This window comes from Molothrus ater, chromosome 3 (assembly GCF_012460135.2).
Source record: "Molothrus ater isolate BHLD 08-10-18 breed brown headed cowbird chromosome 3, BPBGC_Mater_1.1, whole genome shotgun sequence".
Taxonomy (NCBI): Eukaryota; Metazoa; Chordata; class Aves; order Passeriformes; family Icteridae; genus Molothrus; species Molothrus ater.
Genome location: NC_050480.2, coordinates 6,327,940 through 6,354,012, shown reverse-complemented (window position 1 = coordinate 6,354,012; position 26,073 = coordinate 6,327,940). Strand labels below are relative to the sequence as shown.

The 26,073-nt window shown below is 48.2% G+C and overlaps 1 protein-coding gene across 1 annotated transcript in view; it reads left to right on the top strand.

The window, feature by feature from the left end:
• Positions 1-26,073, top strand: part of GALNT14 (polypeptide N-acetylgalactosaminyltransferase 14) — a 99,473-nt gene that overhangs the window by 47,860 nt on the left and 25,540 nt on the right. The window contains exons 3-8 of the mRNA XM_036380744.2: positions 7,570-7,668; positions 16,338-16,405; positions 18,874-18,939; positions 20,797-20,918; positions 25,240-25,327; positions 25,963-26,047. Of these exons, the coding sequence (XP_036236637.1) occupies positions 7,570-7,668; positions 16,338-16,405; positions 18,874-18,939; positions 20,797-20,918; positions 25,240-25,327; positions 25,963-26,047 (528 nt within the window). The remainder of the gene's footprint in view (positions 1-7,569; positions 7,669-16,337; positions 16,406-18,873; positions 18,940-20,796; positions 20,919-25,239; positions 25,328-25,962; positions 26,048-26,073) is intronic.

Sequence of the window (26,073 nt, the reverse complement as noted above, 5' to 3'; positions counted from 1 at the left end):
TGGATTGGTGGTTGTCGATGAAGGTGCAATGTACCAGATTTTGCTTTTACTTCCACCAAGTGAAAAGCTCTGCTGTCAGCTCTGGTATTCCAGTAAAACTGGCATCAGTTTAAAATTCTACTGAATTGTACTGGTTTTGCTTTCTTCTTTTCACTTTTGTTGGCTCCATTTTTCTTTTTGCCTCAGTTCTGAGCAAGGAAGGATGGAGGGAGTCAAGAAGCAAGACAGACCCTGAGTCTGTGTGGAGGGCCCTAGAAGTCTGAATTATTCATGAGCTGCTTTGAAAATCCAGACACACAATCTGGTTTAACTTGTTTTTAAAGGCAGCCGTGCTATTCTTTCCTTCTTTCTTAGTAAGTTCTCTTTCTTTTCCCCTCTCCTTTTCTGAAGACAAAAACCCAGCAAATTTTTAATGAATTATAAATGCATCTTCTCATCAGTTTTGAGGTTCACAGGCAGCAGCACGTCATGTGCAGAGAAGGTTATTTTTGCCTTCTTGTATTTCCCCTTTTCTTCAAATTTAGTCGTTTGATTAATTTTTTAGATATCTGTCTTGCAGGGAGAAGAAAGAAAGAGACTGAAAGAGGGAGTGAGTTAGAGGAAATATTAATTGCATGCCAACCAAATCCAGAACTGCTTGAGATTCCAGAAGCTGTGTAGAAAAATGTATTTCTTGGTCAACCCAAGGAGACTGATCTCAGGTCAGCCAGTGGTTAAGTTGCACCAATTTGCAGGACTCCACTCTTTTGTGCATTTTCTAGTATTTTTGTGGGGAAGGAGCAGACTTGGACAGGTTCCTCTGGACATCTAATCTACAGCCAGAGCTGGTTCACAGCCCCAGCAGATTTTTCCTCAGGGCCTTCTTTGCAATTTTATCAAATTACATCTAGTTCAAACCTGCTGAATAATTCCTTGTGAGGAACCACCAGTGAGTATTTGTTGCAGATGTGCCTCCCTACCCTTGCTGAAGCCCTTGGACACCCTGAAGTCATCTGCTCAACCAGGGATTCCTCTCTTTGGATCACCATTGTTTCTCCCAGCCCCTGACAGCGTCTGTTTCACACCGCCCTAGGGATTTTTCAGCCCCTTTTTGGGAATGCAAACCTGAGGCACATGCCAGTCCAGCACAGAGAAATCCTTCTGACCTTTCTCAAGGGTATTTTTTCACTTTGGCAAGCCAAACTTGAGCTGGCATTCCCTGCAATCATGTGGCACTGCCAGCTGACATCTGACTCCGCGTCCTTTCTTCTTTCCTTCTGGCACGGCTGCTTTCTGGACTGCTGAGCCTTCCAGCTGTGTTTCCAGGCTCTCTTTGCTCTAGGCCTTTGCTCTGGTGTTTCAGTAGCACCAACCTGCCCACAGCCATGGCCAGCCCAAGGTGGACCTGCAGGGGCCAGAGGGTCTGGAGCTGGTGGCAATTCCTGCCGCCGCTGCTTTTCCTGTTGTACTGTGACAGTCGCACCCGTGCTCTGAGCTGCCACCTCCACACTCAGGTTGTGTCCTGGTGGAGCTGAGAGGCAGCACCAGAGGGAATCCCAGCGCTTTCTCAGCAGGTCCTTGTGCCAAACCTGACCCCACAAGCAGGATGAGCCAGCAGCAATTGTCTCACTGCTCACAGCTGTGCCTCGGAGAGGCCCTGGGTGCCGTGGTGGTGCTGGAGATGCACAGACCATGGCCAGCCCTCTGTTTGGCAGCTTCTTCCTGACTGAGGAGGGGCAAAGCATACCCAGAGAAAGGAGCAGGAGATGCTGGCATAACTTGGATGGAAAGGAGCATTTTGGAGGTCTCTCAAAGCTGAATGAAAAATACTTTGAGGCAAGATGCAGGAAGGGTGGCTTGGGGAGAGCCAAGAAGCAAGGGTATTGATGAGAAGTGAATGCCATGGAAGGGTGGCTTGGGGAGAGCCAAGAAGCAAGGGTATTGATGAGAAGTGAATGCCATGGAAATCACTTGACCCCTCTGTGTGCTCTGCTCAAGCAAATTCTGAATTGTTGTGCCCCATTTTTACTCTTGTATGAGACTGATGTATTGACTGTGTCGTGAGCAGCACTTCTTGAATTTGCCATCTCTGGAGGTCATCAAGTAATGATTTTTTGAAAGGTACTCTGCAGTCAGGCACAAGTCACTGGACTTAATGCATGGATAACTGCAAAATGCAGAAATAACTGGGAGAAATGCCAGAGGTTGTGTTGCCCAGAGGTCAGGTGAGGTGGTGCACAGTCCTGCCCAGCAGTAAGCTCTGTGAACTTCCTAGATTCCATATGAGTTGGCACATACATTGTTTTATAGCTCTATATCAAACCGTATCCAGGGTTCCAATTTTTAGAGTATTTTCATGGATGTCTCCTAGGTTAGTTATTGGGAAGAAATTCTTTGCTCTGAGGGGAATGAGGCACTGGAATAGGTTGCCAAGAGAGGCTGTGGAATGCCACATCCCTGGAGGTGTTCAATTGTTGCATGAGATTTAGAGGAACGTGTTCTAGTGCAAGGTGTCCCTTCCCAAGGCAGGGAGTTGGAATTAGATGATTTCTAAGGTCCCTTCCAACCCAACATAAAAATATTCTATGTTTTTATGATTTATGAATTTTGCTTCAGCTCAAAGACAGGGCTTAGGCACAATAGTTTTCCACTGTTGTGGAAGCTACCCTGAGAGGTTGTCCTGAGAGGTGTGACCAAGGTGCCTGCATGTCCTGCCACCCGTCCCTACAGGTGTGCAGAGCCTGCATAGCAATCTTTGCCTTTCCACTGACAACTCTTTCTTACCTATGGTGGGTAAGTGGCTTCCTTTCTCACCAGGGCCATAATTTTCATTTTCTTCCCATGGGAACAATTTTTAAACATTCCTTGGGGAATGTCATCTGAAATCAGCGTGGTTTGTCCATCAGGGCTGGTGTGAACCCATGCTGTTGGTGATGTGAGATCCTCTGGGCAGATGTGAGAGTCCTGTGGCAGCAGAGGGCACACAAACCCAAATACCCTTATTTTGGATGCGTGGTGACAGGACTGTGTTCTCCCATGTGTTTCCAAGGAGAAGAAAGGAGCCAGCAGGGAGGTGAAGGATGGTGTAGCTCTGCCTGATGCAGCTGCTGTTTGAAATAAATATGCAGAGGGTGCTTTGGAAGTGGTGAGCTGAGTTGAGGGAGAGTTTGGACTTCATGGAAAACGTTAAAAATTCAGAGCAGAGCTGTTGGCAAGTGATGGCTGTTGAAGTAGAGCAGAGGAATGAGCAGAAGCCTGGCAGGGGGAATCTAGCGGAGTGGGATGAGGATGATAATTTATTGAAGGAAATTAATGAGGCTCAGGAGAGGTGGGTTTTGAGAGACACAGCACTGCACTGTGGACATGTGATGTTGGATGAGCCTGGGGCACCAGAAGAGGCTGTGGAACAGGGTCTGATGCCTAAAGAGGCTGATCTGGAACAGAGGCTAGACACAGTTAAAGGAATAAAGTAGGTATTTATGAAAAGGCCTTCAAAGGATACACCTTGGGCAGTACAAGAGCCTGGCTGTGGCTCTACCCAAGATGGATGCAGGATGGATGACCAGTCACACATTTTCGCACTTTTATAGGTTTTGGCCCATTTACATATTGGGATCAATTGTCCAATTACAGCTTCAGGTTAAGAAGTCCCATCCTCCCAGATTGCTCTCCTCAATTTGCTGTTGTTGGTACTTCTTGAGCCTAAAGCTGCAATGGTGTCCTTGGTTTTCAGGCTGGAAAAGAATTTTTTTTTCTAACTAAACTGTGAAGAGAACTTGCTAACACTTTATATGGAGTTCAGAGTCACACACTAAGACAGTACAGAATTTAAAAAATAGGAAAGTTAAAACTATTGGCATCAGGTCTATCTCTGTTCACACTGTTAATCTTTACCATTGTGCTGTGCAGCTGTGGTGGCAAGGTGGGCTTTGGTTGGTGAGGGGCACTGAGAGTGAAGTTTGCCATTTTTAAATGTAAAATGGGTTCAGATTCCCTGGGAATGGGCATGTGCTGCCCTGTCAGGAGGATCTCTAAGGATGCAGGGGCAGCTGTGTGTGGAGGCTACCAGCTTGTGAGACCCCTCTGCTCACCAGCAGCACAAGGGCTGAAGAAGCTCAAGAAAAATATCTTGAGAAAGGGACTTTGGGAGCCATGCTGGAGTGTCCAAAGTTTGGGACTTTGCAGGAGAGCTTTTGCAATTCCTGCAGTGAGTGCAGGGCTCTGGCTGTCTGCTCCATGTCCCCACAAACAGGCACTGCATTTTTTATTTAGTTAACAGCACGTTGGGAATGTGGGGACAGTTGTGCTGCAACTGTCCAACCTGGAGGAAGTATAACAGGCAACCAGTCCAGCCTGGGATTTTCCAAGTGATTCCTAAGGTGTTTGTAGCCAGACTACCCCTTTCAGAGCTTCCTGATTGTGAAATTATTTCCGTTTTGAATGGAAAAAAAAAAAAACTTCAGTCAAAAAGTGACTCTTCCCATCATATGAAGTTTGACTTCTTGCATGAGAAAATAAGAATTGTTCTCTATCTGGGTGCTCTCCCTGGGGTTTTTAGGGCAGGCCAGCCTGGTTTCTGTCTTCTTTCACCCCACCCAGATGCTGGGAACCTGCAGAGCTGCCTGGCAGCTTTCTTGCTTGCACTTGCTGTGCTAGGATTGCTCTCCAGTCCTGCTGCAAGGTTTCAAAGCATCAAACTTTAAATGGTTTTAGCCAGTGAGTTTCAACACACTGCAAATACAGGCAGTGCAGTTACTACTTTTTTTTTTTTTTCCTTCTTTCCTTTTTTTTTTTTTAACAATCTAAAAAAACCCTCGAGCTTTCATTGGTTTCCTGAAAATGTTGTGGGTGTTGGTTTTGGTTTTGTTTGTTTTTTTTTTTGCTGGCAAATGGGTGACCTATGAAATACCATCAACAGCACAAAACGTTTATCCAGTGACAGCCTGAGGTAGCACAGGCAGCTTTTAGCAGGTTTATTTTCATTATTACAGCAATTTTAGGGCTGCATGCTGCAATTTTCACTTGCAGTGAGGTATTAAATTGAAATTACCCCAGATGTAATTGTCACACAAAATAATTCTGGACATGCTGGATTTAATGCTTTTCCAAGCTGTGGTTTTTATTACCCAAGTAAGTGCCAAAAAAAGACACTTGTAGTCAACAACTTAAAGTGAAATCTGCCTTCTGGGGACCCAGGATGTTTAGCTGCAGTTACACTGGGGGAGGAATGGGGGGGGAAAAAAAAGGGACCAAGTGGAGGAAACTTTGGGAGGGCTCCTGAAAGAAGAACCCAGGGGTAAAATCCTGGGCAAGGAGAGAGAGCCATAAAGCACCCAGGAGGAGGAGCCCTGGGAGGAAGATCAGCAGCTCTGCCTCACCCTTTGCAGGCAGGGTTTGGAGAGGCAAGTCCCAGCTGTGGTGTAGTGCTGGTCACAGAGGCGAAGCGAGGCTGGAGGTCCATAGCAGCATCATTCCTGTCCTTGGGATGTGACAAGCCTCACGAGACACGAGCCAGAGGTGAATTGCAGCTCTGGAGGTGCCCGTGTGTGACATTCCAGCCTCTCCCACACACACACTGCCTGGTTGGGCCGGTCTGGTGTGTCAGCACCTGGGATTTTAGAAGCAGGTTGTTGCTCAGGAGGAGCCTGAGCCAGCCTGCAGCAGCCCCAGCACTCCCACCCGTGGGAGGCACAGACACTCCCAGCTCCTGCTTTCTTTACCAGCTCCTGGGCTGTTGTAACAGCGTAAGTAAAGTATTGATGACTTTGTATTTTCCACTCCCGCTCGTTCTTTGCCAGAAATAGCTTCCCTTGTTGGCTCCACAGAGCCCTGCTGGAAGTGGGTGGAAGGACACGCATCTGGGAGCCGTGTATAAATAGCACAGGCAGAGCAGCTGCCATCGCCTGTCCCTGCAGCTCCGCAGAGCAAACAGGAGCTGAGCCTGAGCCACGGCCAAGCTCAGCAGCATCAGCTTGGGATGGCTCGGCTGGAGCGGGACACTGGGTGGTGCAGGTGATGCTGCAGTGACCCAGAGGAGCAGCTCAGGGCACGACCCAGTGCTGTTTCATAATTCAGAAAGCCTCTGTTTCCAGCATCCCTGAGATGCAGCTTTGATGGATGAGGGTGTTGTCGCGCGGGGCAGTGTTGCTGAACTTTCTCCTGCATATGGAATAGCTGCGCGGCCTCGGCGTCCTTTGGGGATGGACCCAGAATTAGAATTGGCTCGAAGGTGAATTCCTGGTGTGGATGACTGTGCTGAAAGAACAGGGGAGTAATGAGAAACCTGCTTTTGGTCAAGTTCAAGCAGGATTTGGAAAGAGTTTTGAGTGAAACAATGAGAGAAAGCAGCAACCAATTTAGCGTGAGCTTGCAAATATTTTGTCCCACCCAAGATACCATTTTTGTCTTTATCTTTGGAATTGTTTCTCCCGTTGTGCACACTTGTTCGCTTTGTAAATAATCAGAAATACAGGTTTCAAAATTAAAATATGTAAAACCTCGTTTAAAATAGAGCATTTTGGCATTTGAGAGGTGCAACATGCTGTTCTGAATAGCATAAACCAGCAATATCTGGCTGCTCTTACGTGCTTTCTCCTCTCCATATCCAATTTAATTTTTCCATCTGTTTTTACTTCACCTTGCAAGTTCTGTGGTCCAGAATTTTTTGGGGAGGTGAGCTGATGGTTTTTTGGAAGAGTGGTTGCTCAGTGCTCTTTCCTGATGCATTTGAGGGATGGTAGTGGTAGCACCTGGGCAGTGACACAGGAGCAGACAAGTGGCATGAGTATGGCAAGGGACAGGATGGCTGTGATGGAGAGCTACTGTTGTGTCAAGTTGAGACCATCTTAAGGGACTGATAGGGCCCTGGAAAGGGCAGCATGGATGTAAGGGGTATCTGGATTTTCTGAGCTGGGAATATATTGGTGTCGGTCTATAAAAGCCACAAATTTAATCAGCTAAAGGTCAAAGTAATTACAGAGTCTGTGACATTTCCTCCTGGGAAGGAGGCAGCAGGGACTGTGGCTGCAGCTGTGGGTTTTCACCTTCTGAAGGCTGGCTTGGAAAGTTTGAAATCCCAATCTTCCCTGTAGTCTGGTTATGTAATTAAGGCAGAATTAATAAGGAAACAATCAATTTAGAAACAGGGCTTGGCTTACCTTGCAGCTGGCTGGTGGGAATTGCTTCCTCAGGAGGCTGAGAGTGAGGTGGATGGGAGATGGAGCTGCAGGGATGCTCTTACCTCTGATGGTGACATGAGCCAGGGGCATGAGAGAAGCCCTGGTGGGTAGCTGGGAAGCGCTGGTTGGAGGAAAGGGCTCCCAGCTGTGTGCCTCCCTTCTCACTCCTTCCCATTAATGACAGTTAAGTTCTTTGCTGCTTTAATCCTCAGTGGCTTACTTGGCAGTTCCTGGACTCCTCTAGAAATGATTCACACAGAAAAAGTCCGAATTTTTTTTTTTTTTTTTTTTTTTTTTTGTAATAATGTCTGGAGACCATTTACTGTTGGACTGTGCTGCCTGTCTTGATGAAGTGAGCTCTGGCTTTGAATTCCAGCACCTGAACAGCCTTTTCTGCCTTCTCCCTCCCCAGGTGTACGACTTTGCACTACAGCCAGGACCTCCCGCCCACCAGCGTGGTCATCACCTTCCACAACGAGGCCAGGTCCACCCTGCTGAGGACAATTCGGAGGTAAGAGCTCCTGGGAGCCTCTTAAAAGAGGGTCAGTGGGCCAGTGGTCATCACAAATAAAGGCAGAATCTGTTGGCACTCACCACAGCAACAGGAGCAGACCTGCCAGCTGTGGTCTCAAATGGAGACTGAGAGAAATTAGCCTGAAAGTTGCTCTCTGAGAAGTAGGTTTTGCAGTGGGATGCTCAGGAAAGTGAGGAGCTGTGCTCCCTTTGCAGGGCCTAGCATGGGAAGCTCTTGAGGGCTCATCAGCAGATTAGACAGAGTCTGGGCTAAGAGCTTTTCTATCCAGCTGGGTAGGAGTGCTCAGCTGTATTTTGGCCCAGCTCTCTAGGGACAGCTATCATTCTGTGGATATCTGCTCCTGTGCTGCTCTCTGAGCTTATCCAGTGCCAGAAAGGCTTGCTAATAGAGAAGCCCTAATGGCACACATGCAGACCAGATTTTCAGGGATGGTTTCTGTCCTCCTGCAGCGACACAGTGCAGCACTCTGGGCATGTGGCCATCCCTTCATTTGTCGGTTTGTTCTTGGCTGTGTTTTGCTGTCGTGGATAGACTGAAGGCTTCATTTTCACTGCATGCTTTTGAAATCTGTGTTCAGTCCCAAGGTGTGCCTTGAATCTGCAGGTTCTCTTGTGGGAAGGTTGTGTCCAGGTCTGGGCTGGTGGGTTGCTCTGTAGCAAGCCTGGGTGTGCTGTGCTCTGTGCCAGTAGTGCACATCTCACGTGCACTTAGTGAAGGTCTGTGCCCTGCTGCAAGTCTTGGCTTTTAAATTTAAGCCCTGGCATCCCCAGGGACCCCTTGCCATTGCTGGTGCTGGTCAGACTGAGGTTGCTGGTTAGGGGGAGGCTTCAGCTGTGCCCTGTTCTCTGTCATGTCTTTGCTGAGCTTTTCTCTCAGCATCCTTCTTCAGGTGAGCGTATCCAGGGCCACAAGTGAGTTTGACAGTCCTGAAATTGAATTCCTGCTCTGCTTTATGGTTTCATGCCCAATCCTGTCTCCCTGCTTCACACTCAGTAATCTGTCACTGCTTTCTCTCTCTGGCGTGTGTGAATTTTGGGTGACACTGATGCTTGGTGCTGTGTACCACCTCCTCAATCCTGGACCTTCCCTTTTCATCTTTACAGTGCCTTACATAAGTTTGCCATTCTCCAGAACCAGTTGTATTTGTAGCAGAGGTGGCAAGTGCAGTCCTCTAGCTCCCAAAATATAGGGGGGCTTATAACATGTGAAGTGCAGAGATGGATTTTAACCTCATTTCTCCCCATAACTCAGCACCTGACTGTCCTGCCAGGTGTGGTCATGAGTGGTGTTGTCACATGAGGAATGTTAGACCCATGGTACAGCTCTTAGGCCTGGATCCCCCATATCTGGCTTCATTAGAGAACTGTTCATTGTAGTGATGGCAAGGTTAGAAGTACAGGTACATTGAATTTTTACTTCTTCCTTGAGGTGATTGTCCTTTGAAGTTTCTTATTTCCAGCATAGACTTTCTTCCTTGTTCCTCTTTTTTCAATTTGCTTGACTTGATTAATTGGCTTTACTGCCTTCCTTACCTGGTCATGTGTGATTTTCACCACAGCTTTGCCCCTTTGTACTGCTCCTTCTTTCTTATGGGCCCTGGCAATTCCAGTGCTCATGTTTAATCTGTGGGGAGGTTTTCCCCAGCTCTGGGGACCCTTCTGAGCCCTTTCTTGTAGGTTCATCCCCCAACAGTTCCAGAGCCCCACAGAGCATCCCACTGAGCTGCACCCCAGAGGCAAGCCCAGGCAGTGGGGTGACAGCCTTGGCTCCCCATCTCCTCTGCTTGTCCCTGGGCTGAGATCCTGAACTCTCCTCGGCTGACCCTCTTTTTTCCTGGTCCCCATGGTTTGGAGGTGGCCTTTTGGCATCAGGGTTCACTGATTTCCTCAGGATGCAGTGCCTAGAGGCTTGCTTTGGTGCAGCCAAGCCTAGGGACAGCCAATCCTTGGTGGCAAGCTGGTGATGTGGCTCCTGCTCTGTTCTCTCTAGATGTGGTTGTGTACATATTGCCACCTCCCTGCCTCTTTTTGGACCCCAGCTGAGGGCTCATCTGCCTCTTTAGCCTCTGTGGGTTAATTTGCTGTGCCTTCTGACTGCTTGGGGCTTTTTCCCTCTTGCTCGCCAAATACTCGGTTTAATTAGATCTTCCAGATGACTCCATCCCACAGTGGCTGTAACAACATGGATCATTTTCCTTGGCCATTCAAAACAAACTCTGTCCTCCTGACAGTGCTTTGTGCCTTTTGGGACAGTTTGTGGCCAACTGCTTTTAGCATCGTGGTGGGTAAATTTGTCACCTCTTCTACCCTATTCTCCCTAGTACATGTCTACAGTGGTATAACCCAGGTGACAGATGGACAGGCTGGGGAACAGAGAGGTGATTTTTCTGTAGCTGGTGGAAGATTCTGAGTTGCAGACCTGGTTTCCTGAGTTCCAGTACGTTGGATTTTCCAGCCTCATTGCAGAATCAATGTTCTCATGTCAATTGCGATTCTCAATCTCAATCACCCTGTCAGGAGCAAGAGATAGGACAAAGGGACATTGCTTGGCTTGTCCAAAGCCATGGGTGATGGGGCACTGTCCCTGCAAAAGGGGCACTCCCTATGTAAACACAGAGGAGAGCCAGAGGGAAGTGCTGCTGAAGGCAGCAGGGGAGGGAATGCCTCTTGCAGAAGTGACCACACACCCGCTGAGCAGGGGGATTTTGCTATTCCTGCAGTTTTCCTGGGTGCTTGAGAGCCTCAGTGCTCCCCAAGTGCTGTGCTGCAGGCTCAGTGTGCTTCAGGCTCTTGGTAGGAAGCAGCAACACACGGCCTCCCTGGCACCCCTTACTCAGATCACATTGAGGGCGCTTGGGACAGTTCATTTATGGACGTTTTGTGTTGTCAGAGTTATTGAGAGAAGCTGGTGGATTGTGTTGAATAATGAATTCATTTAAAAGTTTCATGATCTTTTCTCTGACCGTTTGCCAGCTGGAAGTAAAGCAAGGGGAAAAAAAAAAAGAAAAAGTAAATTTATTGAAGGCCCACATCTCTGGAAATGGTGAGGTCAGCATTTATAAATGCATGTGCAACGGTGCTTGTGAATGTGTGCAGCTGTCCAGGGAGTAGGGGATGGGTGTCATGAGAAGGGGAAATGGAAAATAGGAGAAGAGGACAGAAAGGAGGAGATGGTCAATAGCAAAATAGCTCTGGAGAGTTTTTTTAAGGTTTTTTTTTTACTGTGCAGATGGTGAAGAAAGTCTCATTGGGTTGTTTCAACCACTGACTTTTTAACAAGTTCCTTTTCCCTCTGTGGTTCAGTTTTGTGTCTTTCAGTCCCTAAAAATGGTGTGAATCTCCAACAGTGCATGAGATGGGACCATGTGAGTAAATCCAAGGTGGGAAGGCAGGAGCAAGGGTGAAAATAAGCACTACAGAGGCATTTAAAATAAAAAGTAAAACCCCACCAAAACAACTATTTCTTCTTTCCTGTCTTTCCATCCTATGCTAGCCTGGATTTAGCAAGGGAATCCTAATCCTGTCATGTGGGTGACCTGCTGGGCAGATGGTGAAACAGTCCCGTTTACTCTGCTGAGTGGTTTTTATTTATTTATTCTTCAAACTTGCAGCTGGGGAGCTCAGGGCAGGAATAAGAAAACTTAAATTATTTACCTCTTGCTGACAAACCAAAACACATCCTTTGGCAGGAGTCCTGATGCAAGCGCTGTGAATACCACATCAAATATTTAGATCATTAATTAGCAGAGTGAATATCATGCCTTTCATTTTCCAGTGCTCATAGGTGAAAAAAGTGGTGTCCTGGGCAGCCAACACCTCTCACCTACGCCTTGTGCCACTGCCTTGTCTGCATCCAGACACATCTGAGACAGGGAGGTGACAAAGCCTCCTTGCTTAGGCACCATATGGAGTCTGTGCCATAACTGAAATGAGCCTGATTAAAGAAGCAAAAACAAGCCAGGTGTTGCACAGAAACTGTATAATTAGCACTTTGTGCTGACTATTTTTTCATTTCTTCTTTTCTTTTCTGCTTTTTGCTTAAACCCTGGACTTTTTTTTTCTCTCTTAATTTGCTAATCATCTCTCGCGGTGACTGAGTACACAGCCCTCCGTGCGCTCTTACCTTTTGATGTTAACATAAGAGAACTCTTGAATTTCAAAGAGCTTGGTGGGTATTTGAAAGAATAAAATGCAAAAGCTGCAGTGTAATCAAAGCTCATTGTGGTTATTCTTGGTGTGATGTCTTTCTTCCTACATAATTAGCCATTTGGGGTTGTTGAAGCAGTTCATTTTGGTGGGTATTTTCTCTCCATACTCTGTCTGATTTTGATAATTGTGACCCTTGGCCCTTTTCATACTTCATTATCCTCCCAAAGGTGTTTTTTTTCTTTTCCAACAAGTCCTAATATGTTGCCATGGAGAGAATTAGCAGGTTCATGAGTTCTCAAGGATGGGTGTCCACAGTCACCTCCCTATAGCAAGTGGGTGATGACCAAAACCACCCTGACTTGGTCAGAAGGTCAGAATTCCTTCCTGCAAACATTTTCCACATCTTACGTGGTCTGGGTGATTTTTGCGCTGGTATTTATTTGGAGATGAAATTTCTGAGTCCAGTGCTTACCTCTGGGTAGGTGGAAAAGGATCCCAACAAATTCTTGAGGATGATGGAAGAGGGACTTTACAATGAAAATTTAAGGTGAAATTCTCCATGTCTGTGTCTGCATAAGGTAAATAAATCAGAACAAAGAAAGTTTCAGCATTGTCAAAAGATAATTCAGCTGCAAACCTGTTCTTATTAGGGTGAGTAAACACTTTCTGGACTAGAGGCATGAGCTTTCATTTTGATGGTAACAGGTCTTTTGGCAATTTAAGGGAGAAAATGTTGTGATCTTTGGCACAGCAGAACTTAAAAACTGTTTTGATTTGTTCAAATATATCCATCACTGCAGTATATATCTACCTATGTTTGATTTCAGGGAAAGAAAATCTATAATAACAGAGGGACTTCAAAGCACTGTAATATTGTCTTCTGATTTTTCCCATATAAAAGGGAAAAAAAAGCCATGCCCAGACATAAAGAAAGGAAAGTATTAAAAAAAAAATATCAAAGCTGAGCAGAGGCACAAGTAATAGAAAAGCCGGCTTTGAATTTTTAAAAGTGCTTTTATGGTCTAGCTGAAAAAAAAAAAAAACCCAAACCAAAAACTGTAATGTTGAAAACGTGGAGGATTTGATGCCTCTTTTTCCCATCCTCCCTGAAGAGCGCTGCAGGAGGGGTGCTTATATTGTGTGTTCACAGCATCATGTGGTATTATGTGGTTAATAGAGCACCAGGCAGAAAATGCACTGGAGACACAAATTTGGCTCTGCTGGGCATCTCTCTGTGCGTGCATCAAGTGGCCCCTGGCTTAGCAGCAGTTCTGGGGCTTGCTGGGGTCAGTGCTCTGACTTGCAGGGCAATAATGAGCTGGAAGTGTGCTGAAACCTGTGGACAGCAGGTCCCATAGAGCCTCTGGACTGCCCTCACCAGGGTGAGTTGTTCACTCGAATTTGGGAAAGGTGTTGTGTGGTGAGTGAGTCCCACAAGGGATTTGCTGGGAGAGGGGGTACAGGTGTGTGCCACCCACAGTGGTGTCTGTCACTAACCCCATGGAAGGGTGACAGTTCATGGAGATGTCCTTCCCTCGTGGGTCAGCGTGCTGGCCTTTTCCCCCTTGCTCTGGTCAGCCCCACAGATGGCCACTGTCGGCACTTAGGGGTCATCTTCCCTGATTTATGGGGTGGCAAGCCCAGGCACAGAGCTGGCAGTAAATCTGGGGACAGCGGGAACCTGCAGCTGAGCTGGGACTGGGCTGCACCTCTCCCCAGCCCAGGGCCTTGGAAGTGGTCCATTGGAATGGAGGTGGTCCATTGGAATGGAGGTGGTCCATTGGAATGGAAATGGTCCATTGGAATGGAAATGGTTTCTTTTCTTCCATAGATTTTCTCTGGCAGGAGATCCTTTAAGGCACTGAGTACTGCTTAGAGCCCAGGCCTGAGCCTACACAGCCCAATGCTTTGGTTGAGTTCTAATGGCTGGTACCAGCAAAAGCAGCAGAATCAGCCCCTTTGCAGCCCCCTTCCCACAGAGTTAAGCCCTGCTCTGCATTTCTGGCAGCCAGATCTAGAGGGGAGAGCAGGCAGGGGCAGGCCTTGAATGTTCCAAGTTTCCTGCTGCCTTGTCCCCTTCCGCTCTAGGTGGGTTATTTATTTATTTTGCTGGCTTTTTTTACAAGCCTGCTTCTTTCCTGCAGGTTGCACAGAGTTAGGTTTCCAGGCAATCAACACTTGTTAAATATTCCACTGAGCATGATATTGCCCTCCTGTCTCTGTCTACTGATGCTCGGCTACGGTAATTTGCTGAACTCAGCTCTGGCGTACGGGGATTTCTAAAAAATAACAAGCCTATTAATAACAATAATTAAAAAACACTTGACAGGTGGAAACAGCACATCTAAATTGTTCTGTGTGCCCCAGTGGGAGGAGGGGCGCTGAGCCACTTTTTCCCAGTGCTCCATTCAGGCTGTGGGTGTTGGAGAGGTGTTGTTTAACTCTGCTTGGCACAAGCCAAAGTGTCGGGGTGGCCACAGTAGCTCCAGGCTGTTGCTGAGGGGACAGTGGCTTTCTCTTCCTTCAAACCTTAGCATGCAATGCATCTGAAGTGGGGGGAAAGAATGGCTTTTGACAAGATCCTGGGATTTTTGTCTTTCCAGAGAAAGTAATTCTTGGAAGTGGTTTTTGAGGTGCTCCACAAGGGAGGTGCTAGGCTTACCTACTCTGGTCTGAGAGGAAAACTCCTTTTTTCAGAGGATTTCTCCCCAGGGGGGAAAAAAAAAAAAAAAAAAAAAAACAACCAAAAAAAACCAAAACAAAAAAAACCCAAACAAACAAAAAAAAAAAACCCAAACCTCAGCATGGAGTAAGTATTGATTATATATGGAAGAAATTCTTTCCTGTGAGTTGTGTTCAGAGAAGTTGTAGATGCCCATTTACTTGAAGTCTTCAAGACCAGGTGGGATGGGGCATTGAGCACCCTGGTCTAGTGGAAGTTGTCCCTTCCCTGTGGCACTGGGATTAGAACTGGATGATCTCCCTTCAACTCAAGCCATTTTCTGATTCTATGATTCTGTGTCATGCATCTGCCTTGCGATGTCCTGTTTGCCTTCCAAAAAATAAAAACTGGTTCGACTGTTTCTCTCTGCAGGGTTGTGATTCCAGCACCTGGAGGGGAGGGAGTACTCCAGTGCAGGCAGAAGGCACCTGGCAAAGGGGAACCCCCTGTGTGGGGTGGGCTGCATTTTTTGCCAGCTTGTTGGGTGGCTCCCAAGTTCCCTAGGGCTTCCCATAAGTAGCTCTCCTTACTGTGGTCTGGGTCAGGGATGTGGTTTTTCCAGACTTTCAGGTGCTTTTCTTTTTTTTTCTTTTTTTTTCTTTTTTTTTTTTGCAAGAGTTTTGGGAGCTTGAGAGACTGAGAGAACCTGTTAATAAGGATCTGGCAGGGATCAGGGGCTGCAGGATTGTTAGGTGGTTGGGTGACTGCCCTCCTGTGCCAGTGGGAGGTCTGAAGATCTGAAATTTGGGGGGATTTTAAATGCTTTGTGGAAAAGGAGCCATGCTCAGGATGAAGGCAAAGAAGTTTAAATGCTGTGAAAGCCTGTACAATCTGACTGGCATTATCAAAGCCCAACTCAAGCACTTAGGAGGCTTTTGGGGTGCTCTGGGGCTTCTGCTTCAAGCAGACAGCCTTGACCCTTTGCTGGGGCAGGATTTTAAGCATGTGTAATAGCAACTGCAACTCCATGTCCTGCGTGTCAGGGTGACTGCTGCACTGCTGTTTATTTGAGATGAAATTGCTGGAGCCAGTGCAACCAATCCAGGACCTCTGCACCATGAGAGAAAGGGAAAGAACCGATCTAGATTTTTTAATAATAACAATAATAATCTTTGGTGGCTTAATTAAGGGAAGATTTTAGCTTTGAGCCATGTTTCAGTGCCTGTCTACACGGAGGGAGCTGTGAACCACATCCTCAGCCTCTCTTTCATTACCTGGGTGGGCTCCAACCCCGCTCTTATCCTCTCAGCAGCCTCTGCAACACAATCAGCCCATGGATAAAAACAGGAGTTGTCCTGCCACAGCTGTGAGCTGTGTAAAGATGGGTTTGAGCTGGGTAATTTTCTCTGTGTTGGCCCTGCTGTGGCTGGACACCATATCATTAGCCCCAGAGGAGGTGGAGAGGTGATGGCAGCTTTGCTGTAAGTCCAGTTAGGAATCTTGGTGCAATTTGGGAAAAAAAAAAAAAAATCCAGGTTTTTCTGGCTTTATGTGGGGCTCTGCTTTTGCTCAAAAAGGTGAGAAGGGTGAATCTCACTATTTCCTAGGAATACAGAGCGCTTAGCTCCTAGATCAGGCTACCAGGAGTTGATATCCAGGCACTGTAGATTACTGGGGGGTAGTTTCTGGGTTCTTATCTAGTATATCCTTTCTGGAAGTCCAAGCCTGGTCTTCTGTGCTTTGGCAGGGGGTCAGTTCCTTGGCTTTTCCACTCCATTTGCTGGGTTGTTAAGTTGGTCAAGCACTGTCATGGATTTTCTCTCTTCATCCCTCAGCGTGCTGAACCGCACCCCAGTGCACCTCGTCCATGAAATCATACTCGTGGATGACTTCAGTGATGACCGTAAGTGACCCTTTCCCTGTTAAAAGCAAAGGGCCCAAAAGCCTGGGAGAGACTGGGATTACCACTGAGACAGGGGAGAGTTAGTTTGCTGGAGTGGAAGGAAATTTAAAGCTCTGTAGCTGTGAAGAGCAAACCCCGCTGTGCTGGGTTTGCATCGCCACGTGTAGAATTCAAATTCCAGATGATCCAACCTCTTCTCGCGAAAGTAATGCAAGAAAAGCTCTTGGCAAATCGTTTTTATGCCCAGCAGATGTGAATCCAATCCTTACAGGGCTGTATCCCACCCCAGCCATGGCTTTCAGCTGCAGCCAGGAGCAGTTCTGGGTTGGCACCGCTGGAATTCCACAGGACAATGACAGTCTGACCCTCTTGACCCTATGTGTACATTCTGCATACATTTATGTAGGTTGTCAGCAATTCTTGATTTTTTTTTTTTTTTTTCGCTCCTGGAAAGAGGACTCCCTGCATGGGTTTTCCCATTTCTGAGGTGCACCATAAATAGCATTGTGCACCACACAAACAGCCCACATCCTCCTGCTGTCCCCTCCCAGTTAATAGTGTGACTCAAGGGAAATCAATAGCTCTGGTCTCCAGTAGAAGAGAGCTGAAGCCCCAGGGGCTCCCAGGGAGCCACCCCTGCTAAAGACCTTGCCTAGTTCAATGGGAGAGTTGAAGATCTAAGTGCTCAAAAACACTGTCTCAGGCATAAAAAGGATGATAAGCTGGCCGAGTGGTCTGTGGCACTTATGTTTCAAGGAGCTGCAAAATAAAGCTGTTTACTTGGAAACGTGAAAACAAAGCCAGATAGGTTTCTTTTAAGAAACGGATCCAGGCTTTGCTCTTGGATGTTATAAATAGGCACTGCCTTGGAGAGCATTAGGGACAGATTTCACACAAGACCCACTTCTTGGCACTGGCACCTCCCTGGGAAGTTGCTGAAGCTAGGGGAAGGAGCTGCTGTGACTATGGTGAGCCCTGGAGCAGCTCCAGCACACGGGGCAGGCAGGCTGGGCAAGTCTGGGATCTGGCAGAATGGCTGTGATGGGGAAGAGGAACAGGTGCAGGGAACTGAGCTGCCCTGCAGAACAGCAGAGCAGGATTTTTGGAGGGTGGAGGAAGTAAATGGCAGGTATTTGGCTAAATTAGGCAAAGCACTTGCCTTCCTGGAAGGAGGCAGGTTTGTTGGAGCACAGCTCCCCTGTCCCAGCAAGGGAGCCAAGGGAGAAGGAGCAGGGCTGGGTTTTAACTCATCCCAGGGCACCAGAGGGGAGCCTGTTTCCTGTGTGACTTAGGGCAGCCCCTCAGCTACTCAGCACTTCTCAGCTATCTGACATCTTTGGTGTGATAGTCTGAGCCTGCTGGCATCTGCTCTGCATGCATTTACATAAAATACATGCATTTGCATAATGCACTACACACACATGGTCAGTTTTTTCCCTGCAGCCCACCCCAAGCAATTAGTGCTTTTATCTCGTGCCCAGTTGTGTCTCATTTCTCACCTCCCTCTGCCTGCTGACCTGTTATTCACTGGGATGCAGTTCTTCAGCACGTGAGTTCCCACTATCCCCAGCAGATTTTCACTGTGAGTCCACAGCCAAGCCCTGTCACTTCTGCTCCCCTGTTCCAGCTCTGTCCCTGAATTGTTAGGGGTGTGGGTACAGTGATCTCTTGCTGACAGAGATTTCTGGAGGGGGTGAAAGTGCTCAGGGTGGGTTCAGGGGTTGGGGCAGAGGGGATAGGGCACTCACCTCTGTGTTTATAGTGCTGAGGAAGGAGAGTCAGAGGAGTGAGAGCCATGAACGGGTTGTGGAGGTCATAGTGTGGGTGTGTAGAGGTGGAGGGGGCTGTGATGGTTACACCTGACATCCTCCACTTTGCTGGGAGAAATCTGGGTGAGGATGGATCCTGGGGCTGCGTGTAAGGTTGCAGGACCTCCCTAGCTCAGTTGCAGGTGGCTGTCAGGCCTTTCTGCCCCATGGAGCTCTTGTCCAGGGCGTGAGGAGCCCCCAGCTGCTCCACAGGGCTCTCTCTGAGCATCCCTTTCTCCATGCTGAAGGCTCCAGGCCACCACAGGAAGCTCCTGCCCCGCCAGGCAGACACGCATCAACAGCTTGCGCGTTGCTTTGCAGCTACCAAAAATAGTCATTTGCATTAATGTGCAAAAATTTAGATTCTGACCTGAACCACAACTTTTCTATGCTGATTTTAGAGCATAATTCAGCTGCTCTCAGTGTAAATCTGCTGAATTTACACTAGTTCTATGAAAACTGCTGCTCTGCCAGGCCCAATTTATGCTTCACGAGCTGAGGGGCAGGGCTGTTGTGACCCAGCAGCGCCATTGCCCTAACAAACCATCAACCAGAACAGGACAGGGTCCTCTCCCCACTCCCAGTCTCTCCTGGGAGTCCCCATTTCTGCTGCCAGAGGCACTGTGGGGGTGACTTTGTCCTCCCTTTGTGTGTCCCCAGCTGATGACTGCCGCTTGCTGGGCCAGCTGCCCAAGGTGAAGTGCCTGCGGAACGGCCGGCGGGAAGGTAAGAGCTGCCTGCCCTCAGCCCACGTGGGAAACACAGATTTTGGGAGGTGGGACACTCATGGGGCCATGGGGAACCCCCTCCATGCAGTGGTCAGCAAGGAGGTCAGTGGCTCCTGGGAATAAGGGGGAGCCTGAGTAAAGAAAATGTGATAAAGAGCTGGGATTTGAAATGGATCTCCCCTCTCTTGCTGAAAAAGATGGGGCTATTAAGAATTTCCAGTGAGGCTCAGCTGTAGCTTATTAGCCAGAAAATTAGAACAGGCAAAACAAAGCCCCGGGTCTTATTTGTAAAGATGTTAGCTCTAATGAAAAAGAGAAGATCTGCTCCTGCTGCTTCTGTGGGATTTTTTTTTTTTTTTGTAATAATTAATTATATTTGAGAGATTAAGAAGGGCTGTATGGAGGATGAATGCATGTCCTACTGGACTGCTGCTGGCAACCTTTGGAGACATCTCCCCATTCCCCATAGCCTGAGTGTGTGTTTCAAATCCTGGTTTGCAGTATTAGGATAACTAAAAACAAAGAAGTTTTCTGATGCTGCAAGTCCAAGGTGTGCATCCAGGTCAGTGTTGGGTTGAGGAGACTGAGGAGTGGAAAAGGTTCTTTTCTCTGAGGATTCTTTCTGCAGAGGGTTTCAGCTCTGCAGGCCTGGTGACAGGGTGGCATCAGGTCCCATGGGTGTAAGAGACATTCTTGCTTTGGCAGGAGATTAAGGGAGATCTCCATAAACCTGCACCTCCTCCTCACCTTTCTCCCCTGCCTTATGGGGGTACATGTGTGCTCATCTCCAGCACCTGAGGGACCGGCAGTTATTGGTGCTCTATAAATCAGTCACAGTGTGGGAACTCAACCTTTCCTTGCTGAGTACATCACTTAAACTGTGTCCCCCAGGGGCTGCCAGGGTTTGGGAAGGGCAGGGGTGGGTGAAGGAGAGCGTACCTACACGCAGGATCTTAGGAGTCACAGAGAGAGATACAGGGAGATACAAGTCTGCATTGCAGGAGGAGACCTTGGCAAATTCCTGATGCTCCAGGCTTTGTTCACATGTTCCCTCTCCGGCTCAGAGGCTGTTGCTTAAGCCCTTTCCCCTAGGGAATTTTAGTATGAAAGTCAGTGACCTCCTGCATGAACCTGATGTGTGGCTGTTCCCTGAAATCCTGTCTCTTTTTATCTGCCCATATGTCCCCTTGTATTGCCACTGTTTCTCCTTCATAAAGAAGTTCTGCTCCCCTTGAGTCACCTGTTTCCCCTCTTGTTTGATGTGTGCAGCAATCCATTCCCATCTTCAAATGATTCCAAATTCACCATGATGACCCTGATAAGTCAGGCACTTTGAAAAGCCAACCCTCTTTCCTTGATGGAAGATGTCTTCCCATTGAGCTGCAGATCAGCAGTGCCTCAGGGTGGGAGAGAGATCTGGGGATCACTGGGAAACAGAAGGGGTTGCAGCAGGAAAATTAGTAGTCTGGGAAAAGCTTAATTCTGAGGTGTTCCCACCCTCAACTCCTCTGTCCCATTCCCCACTGCCTCACATCTGTGTTAGATTTGTTGCCTGCAGAGGGACATGAAAGCATTTTGAGTCATGTTTTGTCCCAGAAGGTGACAGCAGAATTAATTGTGCAAAGTACATATTGGCATAAATGCTATAAATCAGTAACCTTGGTGGAGCCATTTATTTCTTTGGGGATCTCAGGAAATGCTTGGCATACCTTGCAGCACCAGAAAGAAGACAATGAACCTGGCCCATGCTTTATCTGGGTGGGATTTAGGCAGGTTAAAACCCAGGAGAAGCACGAGTGGGGGAGATGTTACCCAGCCGCGTGGGGAGCAGCTGACGTGGTGTGTCCCTGAACAGGCCTGATCCGATCCCGAATCCGAGGGGCAGACGTGGCCAAAGCAGGTGTCCTGACCTTCCTGGACAGCCACTGCGAGGTGAATAAGGACTGGCTGCTCCCTCTGCTGCAGAGGATCAAGGAGGTGAGTGCTCCTGAGACACCAGAGTCACCCTCAGGGGATGCATCCCCTTGTCCCCCTCCTCTTCCTCCTCCCAGTGGGTGGGACCATCCAACCATAACCAGCTGCATCCAAGCATCCAAGTAAGGGGTACAGAGAGGCCTTTTGGGGTACAAAGTGGCCTTTTTGGGGTACAAAGTGGCCTTTTCTGGTCTTCCTCCACCCAGCAGGCAGGTGGGGTGTCAGTGTGACTGGGGGGGCACGTGGGTGGGTGGGATGAGGTGTCTCCTGGGGCAGTGGGACTCTAACGGGCAAGCACAGGTTGAGTGGTGATAGGGGAGTACGTGGGCAGTGCTCCAGCAGAGATTTTAATTAGGCTCATGTAAAGTGCTCAGTGATGATGATTTAAGGGAGTGACGGCTCCTTGAATAGGGGCCGAATTTAATTTCATGCAAATTAAGCGCTAATAAATTGATTTAATAGGATTTAAATTCTGCTGATTTCGGAGCAGACAATGACATTCCCCTTTCTCTGGCAGCGACTGTCCTGCCAGACGTGCACACAGAGGCTGCTGGCGCCTTGTCACTTGAGTCAGGGGAGCTCTGTGCCCATGACCTGCTGGCAGCAGGGTGCAGGGATTGATGCACCAGCATCCAGGGTGTGGATGCCCCATCCTTTCCCTTCACCCTTGCTGCACCTCTGCTACACCTCTGGCTCCTGATGGCCGCTGCTAATTACTCAGCAATTTTATAACTCCTGAGTTGCATTGACATAAGGGCAGCTGAGGTGGTGGGTCATGGAAAAACCTGCCTGCCTGGTATTCACAGTGCCCCTCACCTAAGGCATCCTGCTTTTCACACCTGCAGATGTGACAGCTGGGCTGGGCATCCCCTCTGTGTGTCAGCGATGGGACCAGGGGCAGGGGGGCACAGCACCAGGTCAGCTCCCTCCACACGGGTGAGGGCAGTCGCTGCTGCTGGCACTTGTAGCACAACCAGCACTGGAGAGGTCCCAGCCTCAGTTTGCAGGCTGGGCCACAGAGCTGCTGATAGATGGAAATGTGATGGAAATGGGCTGTTCATATCATTGATCGTGGCTCTGGTAGAGTTATGAGAGCACATGCTGTGATATCCCACTGGAGCCTCATGGCTCGCCTGTCCAGGCTGGGATTTACTACAAAGCTTTACAGCATCACTTGTTCCTCTGGGCTTTTTAAAGGCAGGCATTCCTTGCTTTGTGCCAAAGCCCTGCTTGTACTTCAGTAAGGAGTATCCAGAGCAATTGCCTCTTTCCCAGGCAGAGCTTTTGATGTGTTTTGTCAGGAGAAGGGCAGTGAAGGCAGCAGGAAGGGGGTTGGCAGATCTGCTTTCCCGCACAGCTCCAAGACAGTGCCCCATGTCCAGCATCCACAGGATGGGTGAATGTGAGTGCCATGTGCAGCATCACCAGAGGAGTTCCAGTGTCTTGTGGTCTGAATGCAGCATCAAACACACACATCACCTCTGTAAACTCTTCTGGATTGAATCCTTCCCCAGCTGGAAGTAAGGCAGTCTGTGAGCTTGCAGTGCTGCTCATGCTGCCCTGACCTTGCCCAGCATCTTGCAGCCTCAGGCAGCAGGGGAGATGTACTACAAAGAGTGTTGAGGAACCTGCAAAGCCAGAGAGGTCCTGCATGCCTGCTTTTTAACTGCTCACAGAAGCTGCAGGATAAGGGCAGAGTTCTCCATCTCCTTCCAGGCCCACCGTACCCATCCTTGCCAGCAGGGTTAAGGTATTGATCAGTGAAGTGTATGAAATGTTACTGCTGCCACCTTCAGGCTGTGCTCTAGAGATGGGCTCCCTGGCCAACTGCTCCATGAGGATCAGCTGCCTAGGAGGAGCATTTTCCTCACTCTGTTGCTCCCAGGAACAGCCTGTTTTGAGCTGATGTGCTTTAAGTTCCAAGCAAACGAGCGGCGAGTGCCTGAAGGCACACCCATCACTGTTGCCACCACAGCTCAGCCACCCCACTCTTGGCTTCTCTTATTTTCTCAGCCAGAGCAGCTATTCCTGCCCGTTTCCATGGTGGGAAGTGCCAGAGCCCATGTGTGCCACCATGAACCCATGTGGAGGTGCTTCTCGAGCTTTCCCAGCAGCTGATGGTTTCCCCCCCACTGGTGGGTGTGGGCAGCACACAGCCAGCACATGGATTTGGAAACCAGCAGGAAGAGCAAGTGATGGAGACTGGGGGAAAGAGAGAGGGTCTGGAGGGTCTCAGCGCCCTGTGCCTGTCTCAGGGAGCAACAGTGATGGCCAGTGCCTCACACCAGCATGCTGAGAGTGTGGGCCTGGGCTCTTATTTTTGCTTATGGAACAAATATCTCTAAAGTCATTAATGGTGCATTTCAACCGAGTAACTTTTCTAAAAATGTAGTTATCCATCCCAAGGTATTTTTACAGTATGACTCAACAAGCTCATCCCAAAACTGGGTTTGCAAATGGGATGAACCAATGAATGGTGACCCCCCCCCCCACTCCCAGCTCAAATACCCCCACTCTGGTGCTTTCCAGGGAAAAAGGAGACATATGAAGGGCAGCCTGCCTAATCTTTGCCTAATCCTGCTATGGGGCCAGAGGAGCAACTGTGGCCCTTTTTGTTGTCCATTACAAGGTCAGGATGTAGAGGCTGAGAGCCACACACTGCCCTTCTCTAAGGCTGAAATATATCTGTTATCTTCAGGAGCATTTTCAGAGGTTTTTCCTGTTGGTTTAGATCCATACATCAGTGTGTTTGAGAACAGCATTGCAGAAATTAATGCTCAGGTTTGTGAGAGAGAATTGAAGGTTTGGCTGTTGTTAATATTAACGTGCCCTGGTATGGGTGGGTAGCAAAAAAAAAAAAAACAGAAAGATGAAGCTGCCTATAATAAGATCTGGTGCTCAGCCCAAAATAAATCATAGCAACAGCACTGTGCTCTTGAGCATGCCGTGCTTTTCTTTTGAGGGTCAGAGAGACCTTCATGAAAGCTGAGCAAATATATATGTTCCCAGGACATGGCAGGGAAAGTGAGGCAGGGAGAGGACAGCACTGCTTGCTCAAGGTTAGCATCTTGCAGTAGTGCTCTCAGCCCTGATGTGAAGGGGATTTTCCTACAAGAAGTTGTGGCGTGCAGTGAGCAGAGTGGAATTGAAACTGGGAGTGGGTGTCAGCCAGCTAGAAGTGCTCCCCAGTAAGATGCTTGAGGGACAGGTTTTAAATGAGTGGATGCAATCCTTTCCCTGCACTGCTCAGCACACAAAGCAGAAGGTTTTGCATTGCTTAAAACCTTCCCCCTAATTAAAGGATGCTTGGCTGTGCTGAGCTGTGGCAGGCTGGGGGACACTGTGCAGCAGCCAGGATAGCTTTGGAGGGTTTGAAAGGCTCACCCTGCTTGGATGTGGCTTGTGTTTCCCTGTGCAGTACAGAGGTGCAGCAGACTTTGCCCTTTTCAGTGAGATGTTTGACTCACAAAAAGTGATAGTGAGACCCCTGGCTTGACCCTGTTATGGAAATACCAAGTATTTGTCATGCTCAATTGGAAAATCAGCTCTAGTCCAGCTCCCAGCTCATGGCCTTTGGTTGCTTCTTCCTACAGCTGCATTTGAATGCTTCTTTGTCAGGACTAATTTCTAAAACAAAGTCCTTCCCCAGTGAGAGAGCAAGCCCGAGTGTGCTCAGATGCTTTGCTTTGTATAGCTGTGAAAAACAATTTGATCTGGTGAGGGTAAAACCTTGAAGTTTGAGCTATAATTGGAGTTTGGGATTTTTGAAAAGAAAAAGGGAGATAAGAGACCAGTCAAAGCTGTCAGAGTCTCTTCCTCCTGTAGATATTTTTGTTCATAACTGTTTGTATAATCTCTTTGCCCATAACAAGATGTTAATTAAATCACCACCAACTATTTTGAATAAATCAGGTCTTTCTTTTTTAACCCTTTCACAACTTTGGCAAAACTAACTGTACTGCCACAGTTGGTGCATTTAAAAACATACCCATATTTAAGCTATTTGGCTGTGTTTATCCTCTGTCATTTCAATTGCCTGTTTGTCACTTGACTTCTGAAATCCAGTTAAAAGTATTTAAGGGAGGTGAAAGGGGAATATTTTGGTGGATTTGTAAAAGGCAGAAGGAGCTTTGCATCCAGCCCAGCTGGCTGCCAAGTACAGGCACAGTCTGAGGAGGAGGAGGCAGTGAGGGACACTTGTCCCAGGCAAAACTGAATGACACCAATGTTTGCAGGCCCTTGGTGTCTCCAGGAGTTTGGAGCCCCTTGCCCAGTTTGAGTGGTGTCACCTGAAGTCACGGGTGCTTTCGCTTCTGCTCTGCAGGATCCCACCCGGGTGGTCAGTCCCGTTATTGACATCATCAACCTGGACACTTTTGCCTACGTGGCAGCTTCCTCAGACCTCAGGGGAGGTGAGTCCAAGCTTTGTGCACGTCCTGTGGGCATCCATTCCGTGGTGGGAATGTGCACTGGCCTTTGCACCACGCCTCTGTCTCCTGCTGCCTCACAGAAAAGCACGTGAACGCTGCTCGGTGCTGCTGCTCCCAGGCTGCTCCACACACAGGGGGGCTGTGCTGTGAGCAGTCTGCTTGCTACAGTGGGTGAGGTGGTCAAGCAGGAAAGAAGGGTCACGTCAAAGCCACCCTGGGCAGCACTGGAAACGACAGGAGGAGATGGGAGATGTCTAGGCAGCAGCTGGAGGATGCAAGTGTAGTGCTGATTAGTATGCCTGTGCTATTTGGAGCACACAGTGTCCATCAGAGTGTGCACAGGGGGACTAGGTTTCAGCAGCAGCTTTAATTCTGACTTTTCCTGCCTTTGGAGCACTTGACTTTGAAATTGTAATGCAATGTGCTGTTTCTTGTTCATATGTAGTAGTGAAATATGTTAGGCATTGGACTTTACTCTCAAGAGCTGCATCTCTGTGGCTGAAGTAATTTGAAAGTGGGGAAAATGTTCCATCAAACAGAGCTTCTGCAGCCTGTATTGCCTCCTAATCCATATCAATTTCTAATTTCCCCATGGCACTTCTCTACTCTGGTTTTAGGTTTTGACTGGAGTCTGCATTTCAAATGGGAGCAGCTCTCCCCGGAGCAGAAGGCCAAACGACTTGATCCCACCGAGCCCATTAAGTAAGTCAGGAGGGGGAAGGAAGCAC